The sequence below is a fragment of the Lolium perenne genome, chromosome 4 (genome assembly GCF_019359855.2).
Source record: "Lolium perenne isolate Kyuss_39 chromosome 4, Kyuss_2.0, whole genome shotgun sequence".
Taxonomy (NCBI): Eukaryota; Viridiplantae; Streptophyta; class Magnoliopsida; order Poales; family Poaceae; genus Lolium; species Lolium perenne.
The window spans coordinates 48855668-48882285 of record NC_067247.2 but is presented as its reverse complement, the minus strand read 5'-3'; the positions used below and the strand labels follow the sequence as shown (position 1 = coordinate 48882285).

The window sequence follows — 26618 nt, the reverse complement described above, 5'->3', positions numbered from 1 at the left end:
CTAAGACTAGCCACAAGTGGGAGTATCATAAGACTGCTCATAGTGGGGGTAACATAGGTGATAATATCACACATCTCAAGACATTTTGGTGACATGGTATGACAATAAAAGAAGAAAGAGAGTGAGATGGTAACTACTAGCTATGTTACCATAACATCACACATTCCAAAGCAATATGAGTCTACAACATAATTAATGACACATTGCATGAAACCACATCTAAGTTAATATGAAGATATTAACTTAGATTAGTAACATGACATATATTACTAGACAAAGTTACTCTCCACTATAAGACTGGTCATAGTGAGAGTAACATAGGTAGTAAGGGCATCTCCAGCGGCGCGACGCATTTCGGACGCTCAAAAGTGGTCGCGAGCGTCTGTTTGCGTCGCCCCGCGGACGCCAAAATGACCGCGAGGGGCGAAATGTCCGTTTGCGTCGGGGGCTACCTCCAGCAGTCCGACGCATTTTGGACATGCAACTGTTTTTTTTTTGTGCTACTTCTTTTCAATTTAGTTGAATGATCAAGTTTTAAACGCGAAAAAGATGTACTCATGATGTCATGTTGGTCCAATCGAATAGATTGTAGCCTAAACAATTAACCGGATACGTCAATCGACTAGATTCAAACATATTTAACATACAAATAAGAAGAAATTTAAAAACATATAAACTAAAACTATTTTTTGGCCTTCTTGTTCGAAGGCCCTGCGTCGTCGTCGTCGTGGAAACTCCTCCGCCTCTTGCTTGTCACCTCGTCGTCGGAACTGGAAGACGACGCGCCCGTCGAGGACTTGAAACTGGAAGAAATGGCGTCTTCGTCGTCGTCGTCGGTGAACGGACGACGACGCGCCGCCCACGCCAGCGCCCTGGACTTCTTCCTTGCCGCCGCCTTGTCGCCCGCCGCCTCCTGCGCCTCCAATCGGGCGAACTTGCTATCGGAGTCCTCCTCCTCCTCCTGGCCCTCCTCCTCGTCGTCGGCGTCGCTGGCAGCGCCGCCTCCGTCCTCCTCCTAGCCTTCGCTGCCATTGCCGCCTCCCTCCTCCTCGTCCTCACTCGGTGTGGAGGTAGGGTAGCTGGGCGTGGAGCCCGGATCGCTTGGCGTCGCCGGCGATTCCCACCAATGCAGGAATCCGGGCGACTTGCCCTCGCTCTCCGAGTCGAACGGCAGCGTATAGTCGCTCATGACGTGCCGGTGTTGGAGAAGAAGAAGAAGAAGAAGAGGAAGAAGAAGGAGGCGGTTGAACTTGAATTACCGTAGACGCGGGGGTTATAATGTGCGCGGATTAACGGCGGCGCGTAAAACGAAGAGGCCGGCGGTTGCTCTTCCGCGGCGGTTCGGCGCTCCATTGCGGCGGTTGGTCGCCGCGGTTGCCACACCGGTGCGCCTTGTGAATTTGAGGCCGATCGAACCTAGGTTGCTGCCATGAGGGCCCGTGGGGACGCGAGCGGACGCTCCGTGCGACCGCCGAGCGTCCGCGAAGACGCAAACCTGGCGCATATTTGGGCCAGGTTTGCATCTCCGCGGACGGCCCGGTCACTTTGCATCGCCCCGCTGGAGCAGGCCCCAGACGCATTTCCGGTCAGGGCGGACACAAACGGTCGCTCAGCGTCCGTTTGCGTCGCACCGCTGGAGATGCCCTAACAACACACATCTCAAGACATTTTGGTGACATGGCATACTAATAAATGAACAAAGAGAGTGAGATGGTAACTAGCTATGTTACCATAACATCACACATCTCAAAGCAATATGAGTCTACAACATAATTAATAACACATTGCATGACACCACAACTAAGTTACGTACTACCCACTATGAAGGTAAGTAACTTAGACTAGTAACATGACATATGTTACTAGTCTAAGTTACTCTCCATTATGAGCAGCCTAAGTAGTATCATGCATGTCATGTTGGCAAAAATCAGATGTGGCGCACCAATTAATGAGGTGAGAGATGAGAGTGGTATCATAATATAATACTATATCATAGCACGTAAAACTATAAAACTTAATGGCAAACACATCATGTACACAAATTTGCATTGAGATTGTACAAAACATTAAATATGATAATAGTACTATCTTATGATACTATGCATTGTGGGGTAGTATATCATAAACTAGTATCATGCACATGATACTAGTGTATGATACTTTCCATTGTAACTAGTCTAACAATCGAACCCTTGATAACTCCAACGCAGTTCCTACCCAACTGACAGGTCGGTAAGGTGTATAGATTGCAGACATCAGACTAACGAAAGAGATTGCCAAAACATTTGACTAGTGACTCATTCCAATATAAAGGACCAATAAATAAAACAACATATATAAACCAGCAATCAAAAGTTTCACAAGCTACATAAAAATCTATAAGTTACAATTACCCGAGCTTAACGATCCTTTCTACGAGTTGGGTGGTATGCGAAGGGATCACTCCCATCGCATGAAAATTTTCGATTTAAGAGAAGCGGTCCATATAAAGCATACACAAAGCATAAAGAAGGCAAAAAAATTCCTTTCTTGTTCATAGAATGCAATAAGATACAAGGCTGGTGATTACATCAAAAGATTGGGTAAGCAGATTACAAAGGCAAAAAGGTAAAGGTAACTCCAGGCACTCATGCTTGGGGTCCACAAGATCCGCATCGACAAGGAGACCATGGAGAAGTCCGCACTTGAGGTCGACGAGATTTGCATCGACAAGGGCGCCATGAGATTATGGGCTACCTCTTAATCTTTATTCTTCTACGGGAAGGTACAACCGGCAACACATGAGATCGTCAAAAAAATTGACGGTGAAGGTGTAAGTGCTCTGATGATGACGGAATGTCATAAGAAATCCATGCACAAGTTGGTAGGCCTAGGAGAACTTCCTCCAGCCATTGGTGAAGAACATGGGCGTTTCTTCGTCGAAGTATGTCATCTACCTACAAGTCTTCTGGCCGGCGCTGATCTCCCTCGGGGAGGCGTGGTCGGACTCTTGTCCAGCGATGGCCTTCACGAACTTATCGGGGAGCTCCAAGCGTTCCAAATCCAAGGTCTTTTCCCTCACGAAAGAGAAGAACTCAAAGACAGGAAAACCATGAGGCATTTTCTTTATAGAAAATCCTAGAGGAGGAATGAGAATTGGAGCAGGATTAGGGCCGACGACCGGGTGATCAACATGAAGAGCTTGGGGAGGGAGAGCGAGGTTGTGTTGCTCCGGCGCTCCTTCTTCGAGCATATCAGCGCTAGCCTTGCCCTTAGGGCATCTCCAATGGGACAATATAAAAGGACGCTGAGGGGATCGAAAATGCGTTTGGAACACGCTCTAGCGGGACGACGCGTAGTGATCGGACCATCCGCAGCGACGCAAACCTGGCACATATTTGCGCCTCGGATGCGTCACGGCGGACGCTACGCGGACGCTCCAAGTGCTCGCTTTTCTACCGGGCCCATCTGGCAGCGAGCCTGTGTCAAAGGCATCGCTTCCGCGGTCAGCGCTCCCGCGTCTGCACCGCAGACTTTGCCATCAATGCCGCGGATGCCTCTTCTGCGCGCGCACTGGCGGGCGGCGGCTGAGCTTCTGTGGCGCCTTCAATGGTATCGTTTCCCGCGCACGATCGGCCTTAAAAGTCGACCGGCCTTAAAAGTCGACCGGCATCGTTCCTGGCATCGCCCACACCACGGACACCTCCACTCCCACCACCGCCGCGCGCCGTCGCAGCACCATGGGGAAGAAGAAGAAAGACTTCGAGGCGTCCGGCAGCGGCACCAAGAAGGTAGAGCGGCCGCACAGGGTGCCGCTGCCCGTCACCGTGGCGCGGCTCATGCATGCGAACTGGACGCCGTGCGACGGCTGGGGGGACGTGCACATACATGACGGCTGGCAGCTCAGCTACCTCCGGGTGCCCGTCCCGCCCGTTCCTGCGCGTGAGCCATATAGGAGCGCCTAGATCCGGCACAGGCGGTGGTACTTGCCGCCGGACCTCCGCGCCGATCCCGCCTACGCCATCGACTCCGACACTTGGCGCACCTGGCGCGAGTCGGAGAAAGATCCGAGGAGGAGGGCGGGCTTCCTCTGCGACAGGGACTTCCCCTTTGACCATCCACCGGCGCCTCATCGTCCAACACGGCATGCGCCGCCGCCTGCACAGGACGACGACGATGAGGACTAAAGTGAGGCGCTGGCCTACCACAACGCGGAGGCCAAGGACGACATCAACGACTATGTCGCCTACATTTTCCAGGAATGGCAGTTGGCCATGGTAGAGGGCCGGAAGTTCGAGTACCCGGAGACGATGACGGACGACGAGATCGCGAGACACGGTGTCCTCGTCTCGGAGGTGGACCGACCGGTGCAGCCGCCGCTGCCCCGGTACGCCACCGGCATCATGCCGCCGGGCCTCACGGAGGAAGAGACCCTACGACAGGCGCTCCAGGACTCGGCCATGCCACCGGTTCAACCGCCGCCTCCACCTCCGCCGTACAACCAGTGGGGGCCTCCACCTCCACCACCGGCATGGGCTGCTCAACCTCCAGCGCCGGAGTGGGCTGCTCCACCACCACCGCCGGAGTGGGCTGCTCCACTTCCACCATCGGCCTGGCCTGCTCCACCTCCACCACCGTCAGCGGAACCGGCGTATGTTCCGTCGATTCCCAACTGGCCGTGGCCGTTACCGGAGCTCGTCGTGATAGACAGCGACGACGAGAACATGTAGGCGCATGCATTGTTAGGGTTTTTATTTTCCTTTTTTTCATATGTAAATTATATTTTTATGTTAAAAAAAATAGAAAATCGAAAAAATGTGTCGTGCCTCTGGAGCCACCCTAGACGCAAACGAACGTGCGGTCGATTTCAATTATTTAAACCAACGCAAACGGACACACGATCATTTTCGACATCCGAATACATCGCTCTGTTAGAGATGCTTTATTTGCGAATTCGCGGGGACGGTCACGGCCGTGCTTCTCCGTCATCCCTCCCGCGGCAATAGGAGGATGGGTCTTGGGTTTGTTTTCGTTTCTATGGAAACAAGTGTCAGCACGGGAAGTGAATCGTTATGCTCTTAATGATGTCTCTGCCGAAATCAAGGAATCACTGCAATATGTCACTGGTACAAAAAGGGGCTTTAGTCCCTGTTCGCAAGGGCCATTAATCCCGGTTGCGCAACCGAAACTAATTATGCGCGACTAAAGGCCCCCCCCCCCTTAGTCCCGGTTGCTTACGAACCGGGACTAAAGGCCCCGCCACATGGGCGGCTGGCATGCGCCGGGGCGAAGAACCTTTAGTCCTGGCTATTTCGAGTTAAATTTTTTAATTCATTTGAGTTTCTAATTATTTTTCACTCCCTCTTTTTTTCTATTTTTTTCAGAATTTCTACTATTTCAGTTATTTGCATAGTTTAGTCTCTATCTACACTTATCTCTAGTCAAATTACATACTCGTGGTCAAACTTCCCGCTCGGTCACCCATCCTCCCACTACTCTAGCACTAGCACGCTTAACTTCTGAGTTCCATCCCGTTCCGCATCCAAGTGCTTCGCGCGCATGTATGTGATAGTAGTATCATATCAATCCTATTAACATGTTGATCGATGTCACATTTCTTTATTGTTTGAATTTCAAATAATTCTTTTAATAAACATCTTGAATAAATAAATAAACATTAACTTTTTAATTTGTATTATTTTTAATATTATTAATTAATTAAATATTTTTTTGCCAAACCTAAAACCTAAAAATTTGAAAATCTAAAAATTGGGTAAAAATGATAGTAATCTTTATGCAGGATGCAATTATTAATTTTAGGTTTTAAAAAAATAAAAAAAATAAAAAATCCGTAATTTATAGCAAAAACTAAAATCTTCCTGCTTTCATATTTTCATTGGAATTTTGAGAATCTAAAAATTAGCTAACCGGTAAACCCGGGTGAATTCATATGTAACTTTTTCCCACGATCATTTTGATATATTATACGTTTTTTTCGACGTCATATGCAAAAATTATTGCGATTTTACCATTTTTCAAAACTTTTTTACCAAAAAAGTGAAAATTCAAATTTGTTAATTTTCCCTAATACTAAGTTGCATAACATACAAGAATCTGAAAACATTTTACTTTTTTGAATTTTCTATCATTTTATTTTCTATTTTACAGTGCTAAAAAAGACGATCCAGGGGGGGTGGAGGTGCGTGGGGAGCCAAAAAACTTTTAATCCCGTTTGGGGACACCAACCGGAACTAAAGGGTACCCTTTAGTCCCGTTTGGTATCCCAACCGGGATTAAAGGTTCTTGCCCTGGCCGCAGCCCACCGTAACCCTTTAGTCCCGGTTGCCCCGAGCATTAGTCTCGGTTCACCAGCAGAACCGGGACTAAAGACCCATTAGTCCTGGGTCAAAGTATTTGGGGACTAATAGGTTGGATGGAAGGCCTTTTTTCTACTAGTGTGTGCTCCATTTTCTACGCTCACTGTGTGGTCAAATCGGCCTAGTGGTTGCTTGTGACGATTGGTATATGACAAGGGGCCATCATCGTCATGTCTTATCAAAATTGCGCAAAGCAGCACTTGAGTGCGTCATGATATCATCCCTGACGTCGCAATTCGAGTCCTTCAACAGGAGTCAACAAGGAAATGGGTTACACCCACAAGCAACTATTTTATCGAGTCTTTCAACAAGAATTGACGAGGTCGGCACTTCGAGCTTGAAGTCGAATTTCTGTCCGAATATTGGGATTTGAGTCTATATATTTTTTTGCGAAAATTCCACCAATCCATTAATAATCATCAACAGTAGTACAAAGATGCCTAAAAGTAATAAAAATTACAAATAGGTCGTTGGACCAGCTAGCGATGACTACAGACACTAGCACGAGCCGAAGGCGCGCCGCCGTCCTCGCCCCTCCATCACCGGAGCCAGGCAAAGCTTGTCGTAGTAGAGCTTGTTGTAGTAGACATACGGGAAGTCGTCGTGCTAAGGCCCCAAAGGACTAGCACAGCAGAGCAACAACCATCGCCAATGATGACAACCGTAGATCGGAAGAGACTGGCCTGAAAACACACAATCGAACACGAGAGACGATCGGATCACGGGGGATCCACCGGACACACAACTCCACGCGTCCTCCGCCGGCACTAGATGCACCACCAAAGCGAGGATAGGACGGGGATGACCTTATTCTGACTTCAGGAAGTAGCCGCCGCCTCACCATCCCGAAGAAGACACTGAAAACAAACTAAACGAAGAAATAAAAACTGAAACCTTCCCGCCGCGGTCTGCCACACCTCCAAAGCCCCAAGGGCACCGGAGGCGGAGCGGACCGGCAGCGTCGCCGGCGAGAGGGACGAAACCCTAGATGGGTTTTAGAGCCGCCTCAAAACGCATTGGTGTTTCGTACCGGTTCTTTGAGTCTATGTATTTGCCCATAGACTCGGGCCGGGGGCTACTTCCATCAGGAACGATGCCAGCACACCTAATAAAAAAATACTTCGTAAATCTGATGATTGTGATGGTGGCATCAACCATTGATTTAATCTCGGGTATACCAAAACTTGTACCTCACAATTTATATAACATCGAGTGCGGAGTCGATAACTCCTCGGCTGCCCAGATCGTATCCGCTGTGAGACATAATTTGGATGATGTGTCTACGACGTAAAGATAAGACCTTTAGATCCTTTCTGTTGGCATCACATTCGTCTCCGTGCCACGACGCTTTACCAGTTAAGTACCGTGCCCACGACATGATGAGAAATCCAAAAAGATGCGTTGAATACCCTTAACATAAGCACGAGCTTGACTTGATAAGGCCTCAGCGGCACGAGCCGATTTACACCTAGCATATAATGAATTCGAGTTTGGGGGCTCGAGTTTAAGTAGGTTACGTTGTTTTTGCCCAAGAGCAATTAACTGGTCCCGATCTATCGGATGCACCAGGCACGTTAACAACCCTACGACCTCCGTGCTTCCACACCACCTTATGTACTTATCGACTCCGATGGAGGATGATAATGAACTGAGTCTCTATGCGAGTCTGCGACTCCACTAAACACTCGGGGGCTACTGATGTGGGCATACCCAAATGGGTACCTCTCATGACCATACTCGATGTAGTTTCTTCAAGGGCCCACGGAAGAGACCGGCAGCCCAAGGGAAGCTGGGTTGCACACAAGCACCCGAAGGCCCATGGACCTAGCGTGTGCAACAAGGAGTGAACTCTCCTGAGGAAACTTCAACTTGTAATCTACCTGGACTCAGTAACCTGACACTGGCTTCGCTTATAAAAGACAAAAGGGGCCGTTGGGCAAAGGGGCGATCAAGAGAGACACAAAACCCTAGCTACGCTAGATTGATCTCACAATTACCATCTCGGTGATCTGTGTAACCCCATCAATAATACAAGCATACAAGCAGCACGTAGGGTTCCTCCATCGGAGGCCTGAAGCTGGGTAAAACTCGCCTTGTCCTTTGTATGTTGTGTTTGTATGCCGTCGAAACCACCATTACGCTTCTTCCCCAAAACCCAAGTCCATCACCTATGGGCATTGTCGTGGTTACTCCATGTTAGTGGGCATTTCCGTCACCGTCCGTTTTGTTTTCGGATTCACCTAAAAGAAGGAGAAAAGGGGGGCTATTTTTCCATCTACCATGGTGAGCGAATCTCGAGGAATAAATCGACGGTCCTATACACACCCACACCCATGCGTGTGTGTACAAAATACATTCTATAAATGTAACTATTTGTATAGCAATCAAAAAAAATTAATGTAACAAAGTAAAATAGAGTGGGTGTAAAATAACTTTTTACACATGCGCACATCACATACACACACACAATAGCTCAAGAATTAGGAAATACAGATAAAACATGTCTTTCCCATTACACAAGTACAGATAAAATAGAGCACTAGTGTACATAACATGCTACTAGCATTCTAGGGTTATTTTAGACTTTTAGCACATAAAAGCAGACATCCGATAGCTAGTTTGCCAACGGTTCCACTACCCACTGCTGCTTTTCAGGACAGAAGATCTTTCAAAGCCACATCCGACAGCTGCTTGTTTAAAAGTTACGGCTGAACCAAACACCCCTTACTCTAGAAGTAGTGACGAAGAGAGATTTTAAAAAATCACCCATTTGAATCAAATTCTAAACATATTTGAAAATTGTAATGCAAAATATATTTAATGGTGAATGAGTCTTTTTCCTCCTTTTATTCAGTCCCAAGGGTGATCAAGAAAGCCTTGGTGCAACTGGTACGAGTCATCTTCGCAGGAGGTATTTCCTTGTAAATATATCAGAATTTGTCCACTTTTGCAAGTCTAAATATTTTGGGAATGTGTTATTTATTATTAGGTGCACCTAATTCTCAGTAAATTGAGAATTAGCTTAATTCTTGGTTTGGTGATGTTTATACTACTTGAATAGTTTTCTTAACGGTGTGAACTTTTTTGCTCAGTTGATATGTAGTTAAAAAGATATCTTAGAATTAGATAAAATTAAGATATTCTTTATGGAACGGAGGGGTACCATTTTCTTTACAGCTGGCTTTATTAGACTGTAATGATCTCTTCGTTAGCATAACCATAAGACTAGCCACAATGAGAGTATCATAAGTAGTATCATGCATGCCATATTAGCAAAAATCTGATATGGTACACCAATTAATAAGGAGAGAGATGACAGTGGTATCATGATATGATACAGTATCATAGCACGTAAAACTAGAAAACTTAATGGCAAACACATCATGTACACACATTTACATTGAGATTCTACAAAACATTAAATATAATGATACTATGATATTATCGTATGATACTATGCATTGTGGAGGTGAAGATCATAAACCAAGATTATGCATTTATACTAGCGTGCATTTATTACTTCCATTACGATTATCTAACCATTGTAGGAAATCGGAGCCCACGTGCAGCGTGCGGACAATTACGCTCCTCGACGGCTACATCTGGAGAAAGTATGGCCAGAAGAAAGTTCACGGCTCTGAAAACACCCGGTCAGTTGCCCTCATCCGAACCCGCTAGTCACCACAAACAGGAATCGTTCCTTTTCTTGTCGGCCTTAACTTCCGTTAGCTCTCGTATGCAGAAATTACTACCGGTGCACGCAAAAGCCTGGTCAGGGCTGCACCGCCATAAGGACGGTGCAGGTCTCGGATGAGGAACCGCAGTTCTTCAATATCACATACTATGGAGTCCACAGCTGCGTTGAACCCACTATTCGGCGGCCTGAACTGCAACGTGGCTCCGGCCCCCTGGCCGTGGGTATCAAAGCCGCCGAGGAGAGTGTTGCGGCCAGCAGCAGCTTTCCGGGCTCATCCTCCGTCACCAACCCAGCGACGCCGGAAAGCCAGATTACCTACAAGACGCAGACATCGGTCGGCCAGCCTGAACGCACTTTCGAGAATGTCAACTATTGTTTCCCCCTTCAATTCGAGAATATGCAGGATGTCTGGACGGACGATATTGGCTTCGGTTTCGGTGATAACTCCAGCGATTCTGAATCCGACCAAATACTATACGGACGCCGGCCGCAGGACGAATACAAGGAAGGTATGTGGGTGCTTCCTCATTCCGGGGTTCTCAATCCAATTTTGACTATAAATTGCATTCGAATGGAGCTTTAGTGTCCATAATGTTTTATAGCGCACTTTTGTCCATGTGGAAAACAAGAAACGGAGCTTGTTGTCAGGATTTTGGCTGGCGAATCCACTAATTTAGTGCTTTTTCTTTGTTGGATGTTGGCGTCTTGGACGGTGCTACAGAAACTCCTGCAAAAGAGGGCTAGGAAGCTGTCTCAGGTGGCACTTGAGGAGTTGCGGTCATGGCTGGGCTCATGGTGTTCAGACACTCTTGCAATTATGTTGTTACGTCGCCACTTCTTAACCGCCTGAGAATCCGCAGATATACTGGCTTCGCTAGACAGCGTTTCGATGCTCTAATTATTAATGCAGACATCTAGTAAGTTCTATTGTATTCTTATGTAGTGTGCTTCAGTAGATGTAGTCGTCTGATGTCTCTGTTGCTTCACTAGATGTAGTCGTCTGATGTCTCTGTTGTGAAGACCGGGACCGGGGAGATTTCATTGTCTCTGGTTTGTTACCTGATGATGCGATGAGCTGCCTTGACACACTCCAGTTATGCAATGAAACTGGGGACCAAGTGGTCGTTGAATCCAAAAATGAATACCAAGCCTGGCTTGTCTCTTTACTTTTACTAGCTAGCGATGTGCCTAGCACTTTTTTTTACTACTACATTTACTTTTTTCTTGTGAATGAAGCAATCACAAATTCACAATGTGATATTGTATAAATTGCATACCTGATGTGTAAATCGGCAAATTGTATGACCTGGCATTACATCTATTTTAAATGTTGTTTTCTTCATTTTAGAAACACGGTACAGGTACATACGCTCACGAACACTCACATGTATGGGTGAGAGCACCCGTATGACAACCTATGAGCACCTCTCCGAAACTGAGTCGGCGTAGCTTGAGGGTGAGGTAGTCGTTTAAAATAAAAAAAAAATTATGGATCTATGTAATTTGGTATTTGCCTTCTGATCCTTTTAGGGATATTATTCCAATTAATTTCTTCCCGCAAAAGTAGTTCCCTAATAGCATTCTTGCGATTGTATGTACTTCTTAAGCACATCCTCGTAGAAAAAAATAGTCCACTCTTACGTGAGCCGTTGCGTCGCCATCCTAGGGTCTTTCTAAAAACCACCATGAATAAAATGAGAACCTCTCCATCAGTCATAAGATATCTAGGCACACCAAATCTAGGAAAAATAACATGTTTAAGCATTTTTAATGAGGTCTCACCATCAGCACTCTTTGTAGGTATAGCTTCTACCCACTTAATAACATAATCAACAGCAATAAGTATATGAGTATAACCCTCTGAAGGAGGAAAAGGACCCATAAAGTCAAATCTCCAACAATCAAATGGTTTAATAACAAGAGAATAACTCATAGGCATTTCATTGCGTCTAGAAATATTACCAACTCTTTGGCATTCATCACAAGATAAAATAAACTTTCTTGTATCTTTAAAAAGAGTAGGCCAATAAAAATTTGATTGTAGAACCTTTTGTGCAGTTCTATCTCCAGCATGATGTCCTCCATAAGCACTACCATGACATTTTCTCAATATCTCATGTTGCTTATATTCCGGAACACATCTTCGCATAATACCATCCACTCCTTCTTTATATAAGTGTGGGTCATCCCAAAAATAATGCCTCAAATCATAAAAGAATTTTCTTCTTTGTTGAGCTGTAAATGTTGGAGGCAAATACTTGGAAACAATAAAGTTAGCATAATCAGCATACCAATGACACTCACGCGAAGTTAATTTTATTACAGTCAATTGTTTATTTGGAAAACTATCATTAATAGGAATAGGATCATAAGAAATGTTTTCCAATCTAGATAAAATATCAGCAACGGGATTTTCAGCACCCTTCCTATCTACAATATGCAGATCAAACTCTTGTAAAAGCAACACCCATCTAATAAGCCTAGGCTTAGTGTCTTTCTTTTCCATAAGATACCTCATAGAAGCATGATCAGTATGAATAGTAACTTTCGAATCAACAATATAAGGTCTAAATTTATCACAAGCAAAGACTACAGCTAGGAATTCTTTTTTCAGTAGTAGCATGATTCTTTTGAGCAGCATCAAGAGTCTTACTAGCATAATGAATAACATTCAATTTCTTATCTACTCGTTGTCCAGGAACAACACCTATTGTAAAATCACTAGCATCACACATACTTTCAAAGGGTAAATTACAATCAGGTGGTTGAACAATAGGAGCAGTGGTTAAAGCCTTCTTTGGAGTTTCAAAAGCTTTCTTACAATCATCACCAAAAACAGAAGGTACATCCTTTTGGAGAAGATTAGTGAGAGGCTTTGAAAGAAATCCTTAATGAACCTCATATAGAAACCAACATGACCAAGAATACTACGAATACTTTTAACATCCCTTGGACATGGCATTTTCTCAATTGCTTCCACTTTGGCTCTGTCGACTTCAATACCTCTTTCAGAAATTTTATGTCCAAGAACAATTCCTTCATTTACCATAAAGTGGCATTTATCTCAATTAAGAACAAGATTGGTTGTTTCACATCTCTGCAAAACTTTATCAAGATTGTGCAAACAGTTATGAAAACAAGTCCCATAGATGGAGAAATTGTCCATGAATACTTCCATAATTTTTTCACAAAAACCATGAAAGATAGCAGACATGCATCTTTGAAACGTAGCAGGAGCATTACACAAACCAAAAGGCATACGTCTATAAGCATAATTTCCATAAGGACAAGTAAAAGTGGTTTTCTCTTGATCCTGCTTTTTTACAGCAATTTGAGAAAACCCAGAATAACCATCAAGGAAACAAAAATAAGTTTTCTTAGACAATCTTTCTAACATTTGATCAATAAGTAATGATTCTTCTTAGTAACTTTGTTAACTTTTCTAAAATCAGTGCACATCCTATAGTGTGGTACTCAAGTCTTCCACAGGTAAATTGTGTTTAAGCATCTCCGGTTGACGAAGAAAAATCTCATCAATCTCATTTCTTTCCTCCATAAAGATCTCACTTTCGTGGTCCTCCATATGTTGCTGCAAAACATCGTTAGGAGCAAGAGCAATAGAGCCGAGTTTTTCAACTCTAAAATCTATATTAGGCAATTCAGTTTTATATATAAGGAGCTTTAGCAAATCGAGAAAAATTAAACTCATAAGAATCTCCATCAAATTTAGTAAGAACTTTCTCCTTCTTACAGTCTATAATAGCACCACAAGTATTCAAGAAGGTCTACGACAAATTATAGGACAAGTCTTACTAGCAGCTGAACCAAGTACTAGAAAATCAGCAGGATATTTAGTCTTACCACATAAAACTTCCACATCTCGAATAATACCAATCGGAGAGATGGTCTCTCTATTAGCAAGCTGAATAACCACATCCATTTCTTGAAGTTCACAAGAACCAATTTCATGCATAATTTTCCTGTAAAGCTCGTAAGGAATAGCACTAGAACTTTCACCGATATAACATAAACCATAATAGCAATGATCACATATTCTGACAGAAATCACAGAAACACTAGTTTTCTTGGATTTACTAGGATCTGGAGCAATATTGGAAGCATCTAATAATATTTCCATCTTCTACATTTTCAGTAATCAGGTCCTTTACTATTGCTACCACAGGTTCAATAGTTATTTGTTCATCAGGTTCTATAGATTCCTTTGTAATTTTCTTAACCACGCTAGTTATAATAGAATGTTCCTTTATCTTGGCAGGGAAAGGTACTTTCTCAATATAAGGTTCACGCAAAAGACGATCAGCAGTACAAACTTCAATATTTCTAGCAGGAACACAATTAACAATATCTTTATAAGGTGCATGGTACTTGTTCCACTCCTTTTTGGGAACATCAAGATAAGAGGAAAATGCCTTAAAACAATTTGCATGAATTTGAGAATCAAGACCATAAACATCACTAGTATTACGGAAGTCACCAGTTTTCATAAAAGATTCAATTCATAATCATAATTAATACCTAACTTTATTCCTTTATCATTCTCCCATCCTTCAGTATTTTCCTTAATGCGGTCGAGAAGATCCTATTTAGCTTCTTCTTTCATACGTGTAAATGATCCGGAACAAGAAGCATCCAATAAATCCTTATCATGAAGAGAAAGCCTTGCATAGAAGTTATTAATAATAATATTACTAGGGAGCTCATGAATGGGACATTTGAGCATTAGTGACTTCAATCCCCCCCCCCCCCCGCTTGGGCAATACTCTCTTCATCTTGAGGCCAGAAATTATATATTTGATTCCGATCTTTATGAATCTCACTTGGAGGATAGAATTTAGAATAAAAGAGATGTACATTTTCCTCCCATCTAATAGATCGGCCATTCTTCGGCATCTTATACCATTCTGCAGCTCTTCCCTTAAGTGATAAAGAGAATAACTTCCTCTTAACTTGGTCCACTGAGATACCTGCACACTTGAATAACTCGCATAATTCATGTATAAAGAGTAAATGATCATCCGGATGGACAGTTCCATCTCCTAAATAGCAGTTATTCATAACACGTTCAACAATTTTCATAAGTATTTCAAAAGGATCCAATTGAGCATGCAGTGGTTCATCTACTACCGTAGCAGTGGTAGTAGTAATCCCAAATAGAGATTCAAATGGAGACGTCTCCATAATGAAATAAAGCAGTAGCAGACAGAAATAAAAATAGCACTTACAGTAAAATTTTCCTTTACCAATTCCACTCTTCAATAGCTCTTCACTCCCCGACAACGGCGCCAAAAAATAGTCTTGATGCCCCACAAGTATCGGGGTGTATCATAATACTTTTGATCAATAAGAGTGTCAAACCCAACGAGGAGCAGAAGGTGTTGACGAGCAGTTTCGATCAAGGATTCAGTGTAAACACTAGCAAACAGGTTTTCAGGGGTACTTGGTATTGTAAATAAATAAAGTTCGGGTAAATAAAAGACAGTAATAACAATTGCAGCGAGTGGCCCAATCCCTTTTAGAGCAAAGGACAAGCCGGTTATTTTACTTATGATGACCAAATGTTCCTGAGGACACACGGGAATTTCGTCGAGTGCTTTCGCTTCACATAGTTGAATAGTCTTCATTGGTTTGGTAAGTGTTGTGTGGGTGAACCTATGCTCATGCACTACCCCAACTTGGACTAATGCATACTTGTGATTATACCCCTTGCAAGCATCCGCAACTACAAGAAAGTAATTAAGATAAATCTAACCGCAACCTTATACTTTGAGATCCTACACTCCCTCGTGCACCGGTTTCCTAACGGGGATTTGGGTTTCTGTCGCTCCCGCAACCCCATAATTAGTAGCCAAATACACGATGCATTCCCCTAGGCCCATAAAGGTGAAGTATCGTGTAGTCGACGTTCACATGACACCACTAGAAGAATAGACCACAACTTAAGTATCAAACCATTAAATATTACTCAACATAGTTCCACTACTAACATCATGACTTCTTCCATGTCCTCAAGAACTAAATGAACTACTCACGAGACATCATATGGATTATAATCAGAGGTGACATAATGATGAATAACAATCTGGACATAAACATTAATTCAATGGTTTCACTCAATAGCATCAACTACAAGGAGTAATCAACACCGGGAATGTTTCCCCTGTGAACTAGACAAGTATCAACCCAAGATGTTACAGCGGGACGGCATGGAGTTGGCGGTGATGATGGTGCTGGTGGTGGAGATGTTGGTGATGATGATCTCGATGAAGTCCAGCTCGTCACGGTGACGATGGCGATGATTTCCCCCCTCCGGGAAGGAATTTCCCGAGCAGATATCTGCCTTTCGGAGAGCTTTTCTCTCTCTCTCTGGTTCTCCGCCCCGTAGCGGCGGCGGAATAATTCTGCTCCCCCAGTCTTAGGGTTCTCGGGAGGATGAAATATGCGAGGGGCAATGTCAGAGGTGGGCCAGGGCCACCACACCATGCCTAGGCGCGGCCAGGGGGTGGCCCCCGCCTAGGGGTGGTGTGGGCCCCTCCTGGACCCCCTCAGGCTCCCCTTCTGGCTTCCTCCGTCATCTGGCAAAATAGGAGTTTTTGGGTATTTTCCGGGCATTGCTGTTCTTCAGAAATATGGTATCTTGACGGTCCTTTTTCCAGCAGAATTCTGACTCCGGTAGTTAATTCTCCAATAATCATCAAACATGCAAAAAAATAGATGGAATAACATAAGTATCATCTCTAAATATGAAATATATCAATGAATAACAATAAATTATGATATAAAATAGTAATGCAAATTGGACGTATCAGTGGGTAGGGCGGAAGACAAGATCGAGCCTGAGCAAGCTGATACCAGATTGATAAGAGCTAGTGTCCTACCAGATCTAGGGTGCAGATTATATGGGTGGAAGGAGGGACGGTGAGGAGCTGGGCGCACCCGACGGCGTGCTGGCGCCGTGGTCGCGCGTGAGAAGGAGAAGGCAGTGGCGCAGGGAGGGCGGCTAAGGTTTGGAAACTTCTGACTCCTGAGGGAGTCGGCAACAAATATGTTTATTGCTTACCTCAATATGTAGCATTACAAGTGTTTATACAATAGTTCAGTTAATAAAACCCGTAGATAAGTTGGGCCAAGCCCTTAAGTCGAACCGCTGCTGGGCCTCTTCCGGCTCTAGGCCAGCCCAGTCATAACAGTTATGTGGTAGCAGACCGTAGGCCGCCAACGTCTAGCACTTTGGCATGAAAATAACCTACAAATTCCAGAATAAACACAGTATGGCGAGGTTATTCAAAAACATATTGACAATGCTCATTGTATGTTTGTCTTGTCATCTTGGTATGGGAATGCTCCTATATCATGGGGCAGGAGGTACCCCGTTGGCGTTCTCAATGATACATGTATACTTACAATGATAAGAACTTACTTGGGACCTAAGTTGAGTAGCATGAGGTTTAGGTACTCGTATTCAAGGATCACGAAATTTTCAACTTGTGATTTGTCAAGCATATAACACATATTTTCCCTCACATTAACTTTAACCATTCAAGATGCTTATGATATGGGTAATGAGAGCTCAAAGCTAATGAGTACCAAAATTTTTGGAAGGTTTATAAAACTTGTTAATCTTGCTTCCTTCTATGAAGGACCTTTCTTTTACTTTTATGTTGAGTCTTCATCTTCTTGTTTTATACACCAATTAAGAGAGCATAGTTGTCATTCTGAGTATAATGTGCATAGTTCCAAAATTTATTATTGATTGATTCATGATTATGTTATTGCTTGTTCTCAAATTACTTGTATCTAGTCACCCTTTAAACTTTAAAGGTGTACTAGCATTTATGTTTTGTTACTTCATAAAGGACAGGTTGAGTACCACTTTGCCATGTTTTCTCTATGCGCATAAACAAACAGTTGCTTTCAATGCACAATTATTCATGATCCTTTGTTTCATTTCTCATGTTATTATTAACATAGTTGCTAAGTTCTGTTATTAGAATTATATCTATCATGTCTATGTTTAGAGTACTTTAATCCCAGCTCACAATGCTTTTACAATAAATTGATCAAGATTGTGTTGGCTTCATGTCACCTCAAAAATTATTTTGTTATCACTTACCTACTCGAGGACGAGCAGGAGTTAAGCTTGGGGATGCTGATACGTTGCAAACGTATCTATAATTTTTTATGCTTCATGCTTGTTTTACACCAATTTATATATGTTTTGCTTACACTTCGTTGCACTTTTATATATTTTCCGGCACTAACCTATTAACAAGATTTCATAGTGCCAGTTCCCTGTTTTCTGTTGTTTTGTATTTCAGAAAAGTTGTACAGGAAATATTCTCGGAATTAGATGAAACAAAAGCCGAAGTCCAGAGGGGGGACGAATAAACGCCACAGGGCGGTCAGACCAGCCCTAGGCGCGGCCTGGCCCCTGTCCGCGCCAAGGGGTGGTGTGGGGCCCCCTGGCCTCCACCAACCTCACCCTTTCGCCTATTTATTCAAGATCTCGGGAAAAACCTAAACACCCGAGCCTCCATCCACGAAAAGTTCCGTCGCGGCCGCCATCACAGACCCTAGCTCAGGAGGGTTCTGAAGCTCTTCCCAGCACCCTGCCGGAGGTGGAGATCATCACCGGAGGCCTCTACATCGCCATGCCCGCCTCCGAAGTGATGCGTGAGTAGTTCATCCCTAGACTACGGGTCCATAGCAGTAGCTTGTCTTCTCCAATTTGTGCCTCGTGTTTAGATCTTGTGAGCTGCCTATCATGATCAAGATCATCTTTATGTAATGCTACATGTTGTGTCTGCTGGGATCCGATGAATATTTAATACTATGTTGAGATCTATTATATACTTGTCATATGTTATTTGTGATCTTGCATGCTCTCCGTTGCTAGTAGATACTCTGGCCAAGTAAATGCTTGTGACTCCAAGAGGGAGTATTTATGCTAGATAGTGGGTTCATGCCTCTAGTTTTCTGGAAGAGTGACAATAACTTCTAAGATTATAGATGTGATATTGCTACTATGGAGAAGACAACAATGTTTTATCTGAGGGCAATTCTATTGTTTACTTTACATACATTGCTTAATGTGATAATATGTTGCTTGCAACTTAATACTGGAAGGGGTTCCGACGATAACCGGAAGGTGGATTATTGTTATCACCAGAATTTGACCGGATCAGAGGTGGGCCGCGATTGAAGATGGGCTTGAAGGATATACATGGAAGAAATACATGAATCGGCCTTATATGCCAAGTTTGGGCTAGTTTGCCCGTGTATCTGTAATATAGTAGGATATGTGTCGGTTAGATAGAGTTTGGCTCGTGCCCGGTTGGGATTATTCCCATGGTAGAAAGTCTACGGACTATAAATATGTATCTAGGGTTTATGAAATAAACAACAATCACGTTCACCACAAACCAATCTAGGCGCATCGCCAACTCCCTTGTCTCGAGGGTTTCTTCCGGGTAAGCATCATGCTGCCTAGATCGCATCTTGCGATCTAGGCAGTACACGTTTATTCGTTGTTCATGCGTTGCTCGTGCTGAAGCCTTGTTGATGACGAGCAACGTAGTTATCATAGATGTGTTAGGGTTAGCATTGTTTCACAGTATCATATGCTTTCGTCCGTGCAACCCTTAGACGTCTAGTCGCCCTTACACCTATCTTAGGTGTAAGGGCGGCACCCCGCTTGATCATTGTGTAGTAGATCCGATCCGTTATGATTGCTCCTTGTTTCTTCAAGGATTAGTTTAATATCTGCATAGTTAGGCCTTACAAACGGGTTGAAGGATCCAGTGGCGCGTAGGGTGTAGTTTGCTAGCCCTAGACAGGATGTTCCGGCGATCAACTTCATGTTGGTTTTTAGGCCTTGTCTAGGGTCGGTTTATGATCACCGTGCGTGGCCGCCAGGCTCAATCACGAGTAGGATGTTCCGATTATGTGGTGAAAACCCTAAATCGTAGTAGGTCGTTTTAGCTTTATTTTGATCAAGCAGGACCACCATATATTCGTACACCTCGTACGGATCATGGGTGGATCGGCTCCTTGAGCCGATTCACAGGACAACCTGAGAGCCGATCGAGGCTCGTATTTAATGTTTATGTGTATGCCATGCAGGAAACTAAGCGAGGCACATCCATCACCTTCCTGACCAGGTATAGGTCAGGTGGCACGCCCTTGCACCAGCATCGGACGTGCGTGCCGAGTCTTTGCGGGCCGTCGCTCGGAGGGACCAGGGCCAGCCGCAGTCCTGGGAGCCTCCCGGCTCTACTGTGTTGCCCGTCGCTGCTCGCCGGTGGGTTTCTGACCGCAACACATTCTGCCACGCCCGGTGGGACAGTCTTCGACATCAACCGCATCGCCATCTACATCTGAGATGGCGGAAGGCACTCCAGTCACGTACGAGGATCTGACCGAGGAGCTCAAGAAGAAGTATGCCGAGGTCAAAGCAATCCTCGAAGCCGACCTCATCGGCTCTTTTCACAGAACCCGCTCACACGGCATCAGGTGGAAAGGGTTCTCACCTGAAGGCGCGCTCGATGGAGTGGACCTGTCCGCCCCGTCAGAAGAATGCACCAGGTCTCTGCGTCCGGAGATTAACTTCATGGTAGCTCATTCGCTGCACCGCCATTCTGAGAGCCTGGTGAACACTTTGGAGCGTGTCGCTCTTCGGGTGATCCAGGAAATCATGAGGCATCAGTACTCTCCGTCAGGACCAGCTCTAAGGACTCACCAAGGAGAGATGCCACTCCAGTCCCGACCACCGCTGCCATTCGCGTTGGCAGCACCAGAAGTGCCGAGTTCACCGGCATACGTCGTCTACAAGATCGGTGGTGACCCTAGTGATTACCAGTTTTTGCATGAGGCGCCTAAGGAGATCCCTCACGGATACACGTGCACATACGTGCCAGATTGCAGTAACTGGGCCCTCACAAACCAGACTGCAACAGCAGGGACTTCTGGAACAGCAGGAGGAACTTCGGGAACAGATCTTGAGAAGCAGACGTGGCTAGCTAAGTATGCCACCCCGATAAACCTCCAGAGCCCAACTCCTGCAGTTGGCTCAGAACTTGAGAAGCAAGCATGGCTGGCTAAGTATGCCACTCCGGCAAATCTTCAGAGTTCGACTCTGCCGGCCAAAGACCGCGGATCAGATCAGTACAATCTTGAGAGACCAGTTCGGCATGGTGCCGAAAAGGAGGGCAATCGGCTATTCCAAGCCGTACCCCAACGAGTACGAGTTGATCCCACTACCACCCAAATGTCGGCTCCCTGAATTCTCCAAATTTAGTGGATCAGATGGCTCCAGCTCAATCGAGCATGTGAGCCGATATTTGGCACAGCTGGGCACGATCTCAGCATCAGATGAGCTGCGTGTGAGGTTCTTCGCACAGTCCCTCACAAGATCGGCTTTCGGGTGGTACACATCGCTGCCACCAGACTCAATCCGGACTTGGAAGCAGTTGGAGGAGCAGTTCCACATGCAGTATCACTCAGAGGCTTCCGAGACTGGCATTGCCGATCTAGCACAAGTACGATAGAAGCGCGGAGAAACAGTGTCAGAATATATCCAGTGCTTCAGGACTGTTAGGAACCGATGCTATTCGGCTCGTGTGACCGAAAAAGAAGCAGTCGAGTTGGCGGTGGTGGGTCTCGCATCACCGATCAAGGACGTGGCCTCCCAAGCAGAATACCCTTCACTGGCGCACATGGTGCAGAAGCTGTCATTATATGAACAGCGCCACCTAGATGTATACCAGGACAAATTCAAGCGTGCGGTGGTCCTGGTTGAGGCAGATGAAGATGAAGGCTCTGCGGGAGATCAAGAGGTAGCAGTGGTTGAATGGACTCGGGGGGGCAAGCCCCGTGTCCTGCAAGTGGGTTAAGCCACAAGGTCCTCCAAGAGGGTTTGACTTCGACGTGACCAAAGCTGAGGAAATTTTCGACCTCTTACTTAAGGAGAAGCAGCTAAGGCTACCCGAAGGCCACAAGATCCCCACGGCGCAGGAGCTGAACGGAAAGCCATACTGCAAGTGGCATAACATGTTCACCCACGCCACCAACGACTGCAGGGTGTGGCGTCAGCAGATCCAAATGGTGATAGAGCAAGGGCGTCTAATTTTCAGCCAGTACGCCATGAAAGTCGATACACACCCCTTCCCCGTCGTTAACATGGTGGAGTACACTTACCCTGGGAGGTGCCAGCCAAGTTTCTCGTTCAACATCAACATGGTAGGACCTGGGCACCACCCTGGTAAGGACAGAGACGAGGGCAGCTGCTCTCATGACAATGACAAAGAGGAAGCCGTTCCACGCGATCGGCTCCGTCACGATGGCAAGCGCTACATCACAGAGGGAGAAGTGAGGAATGTGAGATATCAGCGACCTCTCTCTGATCACCTCCTCAACAAATATGTGAGTCAATACGACCAACGCCGACGATACAACGACGATGATGAAAGAGATCGTCTGGCTAGGGATGCCAGGAGACATCGTCGGCACGATCGCGACGAGGAGAGATATGAGCGCCACGCCAAGGAAAAGTCGAGAGAGCAAGACGACGTGGATAGGCACTGGGATTGTCCCTTCTTCAGACACTGCTGGGATTCAGGAATGAGCCGATTGCCTACAATCGGCAACTGTCCAGAATGTAGACAGAAGAAGAAGGACGCAGCTAATGTGTCCGTGTTCAAACGTCTAGGGCCTCTCCCGCCTCGGAACAAACACGCTGAGTCCTCTCGAGTGGAAGATCTCGAGGAATTGGAAGACGATGATGAAGAAGAAGAAGATAAGTACCACCGGCCAAGGTGGTGCCCTGATGGACTCAGCCGTTCCCAAAAGCGTAGGGTTCAGCGACTACGTGGTTTGGAGGAAGCCGAAAGGTTATACCTGCACACGTTGAGGAAGGCGCGGCCTGATCTGGCCGCGAAAATTCAGCGAACCCTGGACGAAGAAGGTCGGCCACAAAGGAAAGAGTGGCGCCCCAGACAAAAGAAAGCCGATGATGAGACATCGGCTGGCACAAACATGGTGTTCATCCTTCCGACGGAGTTTAGTGCTCCAGGATTAGACGAAGCACCTGTGGCACAACTTGACTGCGGCCCACGGCCAGTTATCTTTGAGAAGCCACGAGAAAGAAGCTACAGACACCTGAAGGCCCTGTACTTGCGAGGTTATATCAATGGGCAGCTTGTCAACAAGATGTTGGTGGACACCGGAGCGGCAGTCAACATTATGCCATACTCCATGCTACGTCGGTTGGGACGCTCTAGCTCGGACCTGATCAAGACCAACGTTACACTGAGCGATTTCAACGGCCAAGCATCTGACGCACAAGGTGTTCTGAACGTGGATCTGACCGTAGGAAGGAAAACCATCCCTACGACGTTCTTTATTGTCGATAGCAAGAGCACCTATGCTGTCCTGCTAGGGAGAGATTGGATCCACGCCAACTGTTGCATTCCATCCACGATGCACCAATGCTTAATACAGTGGGATGGAGATGAAGTAGAGGTCATCCACGCAGATGATTCAGCCAAGATTTCAACGGCTGGCATGAACGTTTGGGAGACAACAGGCCAAGAGCCACTCTCAGGCATCAATTTGGACGACTGTGAGCGCATCGACGTGACGAAGGACGGGGTTAGGCTGGTCTTATCCACCGGCCTGACCGTGTAACAAGAGCAAAATCTATGGACAAACGTGGCGAGGCCGATCCTTGTGATCAGCCCCAAAGATCTATGGACGAACATTGCAAAACCTTCATTGAGCGATTCAATCAACGTGGAGGCCGATTCCAGCAATCAGCCAAAAAATTATCCTCACCATACGTTCTGCCTGTGTTCAACATCGATCTAATGGGCAACGGGTTTACGTCGGCTGATGAGTTGGAAGAAGTCAACATTGGTCCTAACGGAGCCGATGTTCAAATACAGTGCCTTGGCTAACTACAGAGCCGATATCCGCAGTTACCTGGCAGATTCGGCTCGGGGGGCACCTAATCAGATGAACATGTGCGATACATGTGCAGTGAAATATTGGGGGCCGATAGAAAAATCGGCCAGTAAAAAAAAATTTCTCACGATGTACAGCCGATGCACAGACATCGACTTTAGAGCTAAGAAACAAAGCCGATGCACAGTCATCGACTCTAGTACAAATTACACAAGATCTACCAGCTGCGTGTTCAAGACGCGGATTTCGACCAAGTCGGTCTTCAGTTCAGCTTCGAGGCCTTCTGCTTCCTTGAGGGAGTAAACAATGAGCTGATTTTGTTGCCCGAACCTTCTCTTCGAGAACCTCCAACCCTTTGCACAAGGTCGCCAATTCAGCAGTGCTGTCAGAGGTGTCAGGTTTGGCGTACAAGGTAGCCTTTTGCTCATTAAGCCGTTGGTGTTTCGTCTGCAGTATCGGCTTTCAACGGAAGAAAAGGTGATCGGTTTTTGTGTATCTACTGTCGGCTTGGCCAAGTTGGCCACCTTCTCAGCTACACTCGTAGGAATGGCTAAGAACAGAGGGGTTGATCCTTTCTTGGAGGCCGATGGTGGCAAGTCTGGCTGGCTCTGCGTGGTGGTTTACTCAGATCTGCCCAAGCTCGGGTCCATTTGTCTGAACTGTGTGTCATCACCGCTGTTCTCGCCTTGACTGAGGCTCGGGGGGCAGCTGACCTGGTAGATGCTCTGTTTTTAGAAGCCGATTGGGGTGTCATCGGCTGGCCCTGCATCATAACCTTCTTCAAAGATGGTGAGTTTTTGCAGAAGAGGATCACTGGAGCTGGTGGGAGGAATTTAAGGGCTCTCTTGAAGGCATGGGTCTTCCACATTATCCACCAGATCTCAAAGTCATCAGTCGAAGAGTTGAAGGATAGATTGTGAAGGACCGATGCGTTGCCATCGGCTCATTAAGCATTGGCTAAGTGGACAATCGGCAAAGTCAGTATGAGGGGAAATCGGCTAAATTAGCATAAAGGAAATCGGCAAAATAAAATTGAGGGAAATTCTTCATTGATAATGGGATTTCTTACATAAAGAGCTGATTGCTCTCAAAAGGAAGTACCAGGGGATACATTGCCCCATCTACTACTACTGATCCTATGCTAAGGGTCCTATCTAGGGGCCGTCGCTGCCCTCGTCGTCGCCGTCGTCGCCGCTGTTGGCGCTCCTCCCGGCGGGCTCGTCGTCGCTGCTGCCGCGGCCGCCGGCAGGGCCCTCGTTGTCCTCGTCTTCCTCGTCAGCGTCGTCGTCGCTGTCGAAGTCGCTGAGGTTCCCCGGCCAGGGGCAGAAGCGCTTGGCCGGCGGTTCGTCGGAGGAGGTGTGGTCCTCCTCCTCCTCCTCCTCCTCCTCCTCCTCGGAGGAGGTGAAGTCGTCCCAGGAGAAGCGATCGTCATCGCTCTCCTCCGTTTCCCCGTCGGCAAGGAAGCGGAGGTCACTTTCCCCGTCGATCGAGGACTTGTCGTCCTCAGACCAGACGGAGAAGTCGTGACTGGACTCGTCCCCGTCTTCGATGGCGCGGCGGATGTTGGCCTCATGGGCCTCCTCCGGGTCCCACTCCGGCGTCGGCTCGCGGGAGGGGGAGGACTGGGTGGAAAGATCCGATGAGGCAGAGGAGGAAGAAGACATGGTGGCAGAGGAGGGCTTTTGGGGTGCTAATGCGAAGGGGATGAAAAGCGAACTATTTGGAGCGGTTAAATAAAAGGGGATATAGTGGAGATTCAATGCCGCAGCAGTTTCCGAGGAAGTGGTGCCCAACAGAAAAAAAAATTTGCCAGGTCACGCGGAGAAGTGGAAGAGGAAAGGCATCATGATGAAGGATACTGCGACGGTTCTGCTCTGCCACGACATGACCCGACGAAGAAAAAAGCAGAGTGATTTTGGAATTGTCATTTCCAAAACCAGGGGGGCATGTGTTATCACCAGAATTTGACCGGATCAGAGGTGGGCCGCGATTGAAGATGGGCTTGAAGGATATACATGGAAGAAATACATGAATCGGCCTTATATGCAAAGTTTGGGCTAGTTTGCCCGTGTATCTGTAATATAGTAGGATACGTGTCGGTTAGATAGAGTTTGGCTCGTGCCCGGTTGGGATTATTCCCACGGTAGAAAGTCTACGGACTATAAATATGTATCTAGGGTTTATGAAATAAACAACAATCACATTCACCACAAACCAATCTAGGCGCATCGCCAACTCCCTTGTCTCGAGGGTTTCTTCCGGGTAAGCATCATGCTGCCTAGATCGCATCTTGCGATCTAGGCGATACGTTATTCGTTGTTCATGCGTTGCTCGTGCTGAAGCCTTGTTGATGGCGAGCAACGTAGTTATCATAGATGTGTTAGGGTTAGCATTGTTTCACAGTATCATATGCTTTCGTCCGTGCAACCCTTAGACGTCTAGCCGCCCTTACACCTATCTTAGGTGTAAGGGCGGCACCCCGCTTGATCATTGTGTAGTAGATCCGATCCGTTATGATTGCTCCTTGTTTCTTCAAGGATTAGTTTAATATCTGCATAGTTAGGCCTTACAAACGGGTTGAAGGATCC

General features: G+C 46.0%; 1 protein-coding gene across 2 annotated transcripts in view; it reads left to right on the top strand.

Moving 5' to 3' along the window:
* Positions 1-11355, top strand: part of LOC127292440 (disease resistance protein RGA5) — a 35415-nt gene extending 24060 nt beyond the window's left edge. The window contains exons 4-8 of one of the 2 annotated variants that reach the window (XR_007845153.2): positions 9211-9267; positions 9905-10006; positions 10099-10562; positions 10775-10970; positions 11044-11355. Coding sequence is in view for 1 of the 2 variants with exons in the window: in XM_051321830.2 (XP_051177790.1) it covers positions 9211-9267; positions 9905-10006; positions 10099-10562; positions 10775-10797 (646 nt within the window). In the remaining variant the exon portion in view is untranslated. Of the gene's footprint in view, positions 1-9210; positions 9268-9904; positions 10007-10098; positions 10563-10774 lie in introns of both variants that reach the window. The other variant, XM_051321830.2, reaches the window with a different exon arrangement.
* Positions 11356-26618: the final 15263 nt, after the last annotated feature.